The sequence below is a fragment of the Eptatretus burgeri genome, chromosome 8, assembly GCF_056783735.1.
Source record: "Eptatretus burgeri isolate ZD-2024b chromosome 8, Ebu_testis_v1, whole genome shotgun sequence".
Lineage (NCBI taxonomy): Eukaryota > Metazoa > Chordata > Myxini > Myxiniformes > Myxinidae > Eptatretus > Eptatretus burgeri.
The window spans coordinates 45,766,044-45,775,526 of NC_140968.1; the positions used below are offsets into that span (position 1 = coordinate 45,766,044).

Genomic DNA, 9,483 nt, shown 5'->3' on the forward strand with positions numbered 1-9,483 from the left:
GGCGGATTTGGCAAAACTGCTCCTGTCGTTTGAGAACTCGTGGTTTGTTGGTTAAATTGGGGATTGAACCTTCCTGCTGATGCTACGGATGAACTGGGAGGGGGCCAGAACTCACTTGGTCGCAGTGACCTTGCACTCGGGGCATCCGTGCGAGGTTCGAGTGCGAACACCGAGTCACTACTCGACATGTCATTTGGGAGGACCATTTCGATCAACTCTCTGGGCCACAGAGTAGTTTATTGGGGTGGGGCACGCAATACATGAGCTCGGCGTACTGCATGGCGATCAAGGATCCTTCCCTGAGACCCATACATGTATGTAGTGCCATCATCCAGGATAACTTGGTGCTTCGCAGGGCGGATTGAGATGTCATTAAACTCCATGAAAGGTGTTCCTGCAGTACCTCCACGTCAAGATTTTCGACGACCAGGCCCTCAAACAGAAATTCTCTTCCATCACGTGTCAGTGTCAGTCTGGTCTCACCAACAATTTAAAGAGGGGACGATCCATCAGCCTGACGAGCGGCCTGCGGCCCTGCGCACACTTCTGAATCTTGGCTCCTAAATTTCTTACAGTTGCCTCGCGAATCAGATTTCCCGTGGCACCGCTGTCAATGGTGACTCAGATTGTGTGGTGATGGTGGAAGGTGTGGAGATATGGAGACTGGCGAATCTGGACACATAGGGTAGTGGCCGGTTCTGTAAAATCTGTGTTACTAACTACCTTGTCCGCATGGGCACATGTTATGCCTCCAGGCTCGTCGTCTGACTCTTCAGTTATGTCAGCCACTTGGCGTGCCCTTGAAATGTCGCGACGATCTCGTTCGGGGAGGAAAGGACATTCACTGAGGAAATGACGAATGAGTTTGACATATTTGTTTGCAGAGGGGACAGGACTTCATAAGGTTGTTGGAACGACTCCCCGAAAGGACATGACAAGGTTTTGACAATGGGAATGATGCCGGGCAGGAGGCTTGTGAGAGACGTTACAGTACGCAATGACTTTGCATCTTCAGCAGTGTGGAGCTCATCTAATAGTGAGTCAAGCACCTGGGATATCTCTGGCTTTATGGAGACTAAGGTGCGGGACCTGAGCTCGGTTCTGTAGCGTTGTTTGACGAGTCCAGGGAGTCCACTGTGAACAAGACGAAGCCATGTGAGCACAACAAAGTTCTCCAGCGAGGGGAATAACTCTTCATCTTCAGTGATCACCTGGTTATGGTGGGAGATTCCGCCATCTCGTCGAAGCAAGGTATCTTCCACAAACGCCATCAGGCGTTGGTACACGTCTTCATGGCGCTTCTCGGGGTTATGGCGTATTACTGCAAAGTCAATGAAGTGGGCACCCGTCAACTGTAATCCAAAATGTTGTCGAATCGACTGCCACATGTTGGCTACGGAAGTGGAGTTTTGGACTTTGGTGTTGCGGGATATCTATCACAGGGCAGTAGTTTGCAATCTGACCCAGCATAAGTTCCAGTACGGTGACTTTGTTGGGCAGTGAGACGCCGCTCAATGGGGACGCTCCCACCATCGTCCAAAAGTCCACGAAGAGGGATCGCTCCGCTCTTCTTCTCTTAGGTGACGCCCTCGGTGAGGAAGGGAGCAAAGTTGGGATCGAGCGATAAAATACAAAGAAAATTGTCTCCAACATTCAAATGAGTTTACCATTTCACGCTTGCTGAGTGACTACTGCTTTGGTGCACGGTGTGTGGTAGCCATTTTGGTGATGGATACGTTGCACAGACGATGTTTACGACACAGCTGCAGAATGAGCTGGTTGGCCGCTCACCTTCTTGTGAGGTGTGATTGGGGTTCAAAGATGGCTCTCGTAACAGTGACGTTCTGACCAGCGGAGCACCACGGCCAAAACACCAATCTTGAGGAGGTTTAAATCACCTTTAATACCACTCATCACACAACGGCCCGAGTGGGCCCAAAAAACCATCCTCGCCCGGAATGGCCCCTGCTCGGTAACCCCGTGCCCACACAGACGCGGAGGATAGAACAACATAATTGTCGCTCTATATTGTGGTTAAACATCTGTGACCATGTGACGAATCAGCTGTTCTGGATATCCCCGTGGAGAATGGCATGGACGAGAGGTGTCCAGTTGATATTTGAAGAGTGCTTTAAATGAGCATTTCCCAATCAGTCTATTTTTAGCTCGCCTGTTCGAAGAACAGAGAGCTATAGCAATACCCCCAGCGTGAGCGTGAGCGTGAAAATGTTAAAGTTTTCGGTGCAAGTTATTTTTAACCTCCGCCATCGAAGATCGGAGGTTACTGTTTTCACCCCTTTCTGTTTGTTTGTTTGTTACTTACGAAATCTAAAGATTTCGTAAGTATATTGATCAGTTCCGTTTCTGTTTGTATATTTGTGTGTTTGTTTGTGTGTTTGTTTGTTTGTTTATAGGCACGATAACTCGAGAACGGAAGAAGCTACCAATGTCAAATTACACCACGTGATTCAGGAGGGTGATGGCGAGTGCTGATTAGATTTTGGTCAAAATCGGTCAAAGGTCAAGGTCACAGTGAGGTCAAACATTCGATTTATGATGGTTTGGTACAGAATCATCGTAGAAACTTGTGGTTTGCGTCGCTACCTTCTCGAGAGAGCTTTTATTAGACAAGGTCAGAGGTCAAGTTGACGATTTCGTAAGTACCAGTCTATGACTGCTTGTTTGTTTGTTTGTTTGTTTGTGAACAGGATTACGGAAAAACTCCTCGACGGATTTAGACGAAACTTGGTGGGGGGGGGGGGGAGAAGTTCGGTATGGTCCAAGGATCATGCCATTAGATTTTGGACTTGGTCCCCCCCCCCCAAAAAAAAATGTTGGAGAAAAGAACTCTCACTCTGTCAGCACTGTTGACATTTAATGAATAACATATAAGGTTCACTTGAGTGACCCAGCAGTATTGGCGGCGGAGGTTTTTCACTCTCCCGAGTGCTCCCCCTCTAGTTTCCTTTCTAATGTTTTTATCTACCACACTATTTTTTATACGCCCGATATATATATATATATATATATATATATATATATATATATATATATATATATATATATATATATATATATATATATATATATATATATATATATATATATATATATCGGGGCGTATTATGTGATACCGGTCGTCTGTCCGTCTGTCTGTCTGTCTGTCCATCCGTGGAGACGGTGTGTCGCAACATATGTTCGTCATCTAAAGTGGTTGCCATGGCAACCAGGATTCTGTTTTCCGTCCATTCCTGTCCGCACTCTAACTCCCAAAGTTTTCAACTTTCACGTTTCATATTTGGTACATAGGTACAGACTGTGGAGACGGTGTGTCGTGACATACGTTCGTCATCTAAAGTGGTTGCCATGGCAACCAGGATGCTGTTTTCCATCAGTTCCTGTCCGCACTCTAACTCCCAAAGTTTTCAACTTTCACGTTTCAAATTTGGGAGAGAGGTACAGACTGTGGAAACGGTGTGTCATGACATACGTTCGTCATCTAAAGTGGTTGCCATGGCAACCAGGATGCTCCATCCGTTCCTGTCCGCACTCTAACTCCCAAATTTTTCAACTTTCACGTTTCAAATTTGAGAGAGAGGTACAGACTGTGGAGACGGTGTGTCATGACATACGTTCGTCATCTAAAGTGGTTGCCATGGCAACCAGGATGCTGTTTTCCATCCGTTCCTGTCCGCACTCTAACTCCCAAAGTTTTCAACTTTCACGTTTCATATTTGGTACATAGGTACAGACTGTGGAGACGGTGTGTCGAGACATACATTCGTCATCTAAAATGGTTGCCGTTTTCCATGTTGTAGCACAATTCTGTATATACCTTCTTGTTCGGGCGTATATTGTGCTCACTTGCGCTCTTGTTACTGATTATAATATACAAATACATATATTGCTTTAAAATTATACTTCACTGCAATGCTTAATAAAAAATATTAATTATTAGAATAGTCTTTTTAAAACGATAAATGCATACATAAACAGGCGAGCATTGGGTGGCTTTGACACCAACTCTGGTTTATATATCTATCTATAATTCCAGCAATCTTTGTGTGTCTGTCTGTCTGTAACCGCTGTTTCTTGACAACCACTGGTCCGATCTGATTGAAACTTGCCAGGTATATTGCTGGGGCCCTGTGGACGTGCCTTTTCAAGGTTTGATATTAATCGGACAAGTGGTTCCCAAGTTATGGCCATTTATTTACCAAACCAATGACAGGACACGGTGCTATGACGTCACAATTCCTCTTCTTCGTTTGATATGACGTCACAATTGATGCTGGGGACCTGAGTATGTGCCTTTTCAAGGTTTGATATCGTTCTTCTTCATCCGTTTCAGCTGTTTCCCAAGTGTTTCCCAAGTTATGGCCATTTATTCAACAAACCAATGACAGGACACGATGCTATGACGTCACAATTCTTCTTCTTCGTTTGATATGACGTCACGGCCACGCACGCACGGGCACGCACTCATATTTTTTTTAAAGCCAAAAATTCTGCCCTTTTAAGCAAGCCATGGACTTCAGGTGTGAACAGCATACTCCACACCAGGATGAACGATAGATTTTTTTTTTTTTTTTTTTACAAAGTTTCAACTTCTTTCTTTGGTAAATCCAGTGAAGCATGTTTAACCTCTGCCGTCGAAGATGGATGGAGGTTACTATTTTCACCCATTTCTGTTTGTTTGTTTGTTTGTTTGTGAACAGTATTACGGAAAAACTCTTCGACGGATTTTGACGAAACTTGGTGGGGGGGTTAGGTCTGGTCCAAGGATCATGCCAGTAGATTTTGGACTTGGTCCAAAATCCAATATGGCCGCTATGGCGGCCAATTTGAAAAAGTATTAGAATATTTTTTTGCATTTCTACATGTTTTAAGTGATTTCCAACCCCCCCCCAAAAAAAAATTGTTAGAGAAAAAAATTTTTTGCAACTTTTTTTCAACAATTTCGATTTCTTTTTTTTTGCATTTCTACATGTTTTAAGTGATTTCCAACCCCCCCCCCCCAAAAAAAAAATGTTAGAGAAAAAAAAATGTTTGCAAATTTTTTTCAACAAAATTTAGATTTTTTTTTTGCATTTCTACATGTTATAAGTGATTTCCAACAAAAAAACACATGCCAAAATTATAATTGCAGCTGATTTTGGAACTTCATGTGGATATACCCACGTAAAATCAATTTCTGTCTCAAGGAATCCAGTTATGAAGAATGAATTGAGTACGTAAAAGTTAAAAGTAAAAGGGAAAGTTGCAAACTATAACTCTGTGAGCACTGTTGACAGCAAATTGAATGAATAGGATATCAGGTTCACTTGAGTGACCAAGCAGTATTGGCGGCGGAGGTTTTGCACTCCACCGAGTGCTCCCCCTCTAGTTTATTCTTGTTTTTATTTTACCTCAATATTTTTAAAGCTGATTCACCCTCACTTAAAGGTGACGTCCGACACGTGGCACATGAGCAAGGATGCGGTTAGGCCTAGGTCACATTTGCTCTACAGCGAGGATACGGCGGCCGTACGCCCTCTGAATTGACAGAAACGTGCGGCAGCCGCAGAGAAACTGAGGTGGCCTCGGGGAGGCCCTACGCCGTTTGGCTATATTTTACAGGCCGAAGGGGCGCCGTGGAATTATAGCGCGGAGTTATAACTTTTTTTTCATTTCTACGTTCGCCGTAGCAATTTGACAAGCCAAGCTATGATGTAGATGTGTTCCACGTTGACCGTACGTAGGGCGTACGGTGGGCTTGCGTTATTCGTGCGGCTGCCGTAAGCTCTACTCAATGAAAAATGAATTTTCCCAACCCCCCCCAAAATTACGGCGGCCGCACTATTTCCACGGTCGCCGTACGGTGGCCTTGCGGTCTGTGTGACTAGCTGCGGGCAAGACAGGGTCGACGCACGGTTCCCCTATGCCTGCCATGCACCTACGTACGGCCTCCGTGGCAGTCTGCGTCGACCGTGCGTCCACCGTGCACTACCGCGAGAGATCGGAGTATAGGTGTTTGCCTACACCAGTGTTTCTCAACCGGGGATCCCCGGAACCCTAGGGTTCTGCAAGAGGTCGTTTGGGGTTCCGCGAGAAACAGTAATAAATAGGCTAATGTATTTTTGAGTAGTTTTTGTTTGATTTAATATTCGTAATTTTACTATACACGTACGGCATATTGTTGGAAACTCCTTGGTTATTATAATAGAGGCTTCAACCTCTTATATTATTTACAATTATAACAACCATAGGGAATGTTATATTATAACAACCATAACAACCATGAAGCGCGATGGACGCCCGGAATAACGACTCGTCATTGAACACGGCACACGGCCTGCACGTGATGACGTCACCCAGTCGAAGCACGATGCGCGATGGACGCCCGGAATGACGACTCGTCATTGAACACGGCACACGGCCTGTTCGTGATGACGTCATCACTGATGACGTGGTCTGTCTGTGTCATTGCCAATAAATTTGACAAAAAGGAGGCCATTTTTTTCCTTAAACCAGGTATCTGAAAAGAAAAAAAAATTATATTTACCGCGTGAACTCCGATAAAAATATAAAAGAGTTAGATATTAATAATGGTATATAATAATTTTTATGCAGGGGTTCCCTGAGACATGAAAACTATTTCAAGGGTTCCACAAGGGTAAAAAGGTTGAGAAACGCTGGGCTATACAGTGGTGCCCCCCAGAATCCGAATTTAATTCGTTCCTGGAGGCTGTTCGGATTCAAAAAATATTTTCCCAATAAGAAATAATGGAGTGAATTAATCCGTTCGTGGACCCAAAGAAAACCCACTTTCAAGACACTTTAAACTGAAATTACCCATGTTTAAGGTAAAATAAGATGAGGAAATGACCTTCGGTGGCGGTGTATTGTATGTCAACTGGTACAATCACCACATCCAAAGGTCCACACAGGCTCGAGCTCCGGCCTGGGTTCCGATCGCTCGCGCACTCTGCGAGCGCTGCCCCCAGGGCAGCTCATCACACATGATGCCCGCCGAACCACAATCACTTTCATCAAACGCATCGGGCTGACATGGATATATAATAATCATGGATATTCAAAATTACAACCGGTTTTGCTGTGAAATTCAATCCTTGCCCGACAGTCCGTCACACCACGTGATCGGATTGCCTTTTTTGTGATTAATTAAAACACAAGATGATTAAAAAAAACAAACATCACAAATGAAGGTGAAAACACGAGGTAAGGCCTAAGTCACATTTGGCTCGGCGGCCGGAGGGTCTACAAAATGTACGGGCACTAGCAATTATAAAGCGGCTGCAGTATTTCCACGGTCACACAATGTAGCAGTCACATATGTTTTTATTTTTCGGGTAGACGCACGGCGTATTTAGAGATTGTGGAGACCGAAAATGTGGGAGTGCTGTACGGTCTTTGATTTGATGTCGCACGGTGACCTTAGGGCGTCCCTGCGGCGGCCATAGAATTTTCAAGGCAGACGCAAGGTAGCCTCAAGGAGCCTGCAAGGTGACTGCAGGGGGGCCCTAAGGTCACCGTACGGCGTCCGTGGAAATAGTGCGGCCGCCGTAATTTTTTGGGGGTTGCGAAAATTCATTTTTCATCGAGAAGAGCATACGGCAGCCACACGAATATCGCAAGCCCACCGTACGCCCTACGTTCTGTCGACGTGGAACACATCTACGTCATAGCTTGGCTTTGTCGAATTGCTACGGCGAACGTAGAAATGAAAAAAGTTATAACTCCGTGTTATAATTCCACGGCGACCCTACGGCCTGTAAAATATAGCCATACGGCATAGGGCCTCCCTGAGGCCACCTCAGTTTATCTGCGGCCGCTGCATGTTTCTGTCAATTCAGAAGGCATATGGCCGCCGTATCCTCGCCGTAGAGCAAATGTGACTGAGGCCTAAAGTATCAATCGACACACGAGAGATGCTTTTACGAGGACTTCCACCGACGAACTGAATGAACAAAGCGCGAAGATGCGGCTCGAACAGGTTGGGGAGACACGTGAACAAACATGAACGCTACGTTGTGTTCGGTTTTTTTAAAATGTATTCGGTTTTTGGGGCAAAATTTTCTCGAAAAAAATTGTTCAGATTCCAATTTGTTCAAACAATGGGGCATTCGGATTCTGGGGGCACCACGGTATATTATAGTTATAGTATATTCAGTTTTATATACTGGTATATTTTTATTTCAGTAAAAAAAAGAACTGGTATACATACCCACTCGTTACCGTCCGTCTGGCCGCACGTTCGCCTCAGGGTCCCCCTGCGGTCGCCTTGCGTCTGCCTTGAAAATTCTATGGCCGCCGCAGCGACGCCCTGAGGTCACCGTGCGACATCAAATCAAAGACCGTACGGCACCCCCACGTTTTCGGTCTCCACAATTTATAAATACCCCGTGCGGCTCCCCGAAAAATAAAAACATATGTGACTGCTACATTGTGTGACCGTGGAAATACTGTGGCCGCCCTATAATTGCTCGTGGCCGTAGATTTTGGAGACCCCACGGCCACCGTGGCAAATGTGACTTAGGCCTTACCACCACAGGGCGGTCGATGATGGCAGCATCCGTCCTGTTGTCGTCACGAGTGCAGAACCTTAGAAAAATAAATGTTATACATTCCTGAAGAAATAGTCAAACAACATGAACATTACACGTAATTATACCAAGAGAAAAAAAACAAACGACTTAAAGTTGTACATCGTAAACCAATGATAAAGTATAACACGGAATGTGATTCCTGAAGTAATGTTAATACCGCACTGGTTTACCTCGTGGCGTGTGCAAACATGGCATGTGTCCGGCTGAGGAGAAAAGGCGCGAAATTCACACGAGTGACGACGGCAACATTATTTTGTTCGCAAAATGCTACTCAGTCAGTCAGTCAGTCAGTCAGTCAGTCAGTCAGTCACCTCAACACACGGCGAATGCTTCTCCAGACAATACGCAACAGCATGGGTTCATAACCAGACTTTTTTCTGTTTTATTAATTGATTAATTTTTAAATATTGTGTGAAGTTCTCACAGATAATAATAATTAACGAACTTCAAATGATCCCCCCGCCACTTATTTATTTATTTGTTTTTTGCTTTGATAATTTTCATTCCCTCAAAACTACTCCCTCACTACCATGTCCATATATATATATATATATATATATATATATATATATATATATATATATATATATATATATATATATATATATATATATATATATATATATATATATATATATATATATATATATATATATATATATATATATATATATATATATATATATATATATATATATATATATATACATATATATATATATATATATATATATTTTTTTTTTTTATTATTACCCTCTATTTCAGACTGAAAACCCATTCAGATATCTTTTTTATTGTTTCCTTAAAAAAAAAAAACTCGCTGTTATACTTGTTTTCACGAATTATATAAAATAAATGTTTTCATCGGAGTATG

At 43.6% G+C, this 9,483-nt stretch overlaps 1 protein-coding gene across 4 annotated transcripts in view; it reads right to left on the reverse strand.

Annotated features, from left to right (window-relative positions):
• The window catches only part of C8H18orf63 (chromosome 8 C18orf63 homolog), a 211,219-nt gene that overhangs the window by 132,658 nt on the left and 69,078 nt on the right, over positions 1-9,483 (reverse strand). Inside the window, exons 1-2 of one of the 4 annotated variants that reach the window (XM_085891869.1) lie at positions 8,780-8,961; positions 8,547-8,604 (exon numbers count right to left, since the gene is read on the reverse strand). The exons of 1 other annotated variant lie outside the window; for it this stretch is intronic. In XM_085891869.1, the coding sequence (XP_085747995.1) occupies positions 8,547-8,604; positions 8,780-8,804 (83 nt within the window). In that variant the 5' untranslated portion in view covers positions 8,805-8,961. Of the gene's footprint in view, positions 1-8,546; positions 8,605-8,779; positions 8,962-9,483 lie in introns of those variants that run through there. 2 more of the 4 variants (XM_085891871.1, XM_085891873.1) reach the window with 2 other exon arrangements.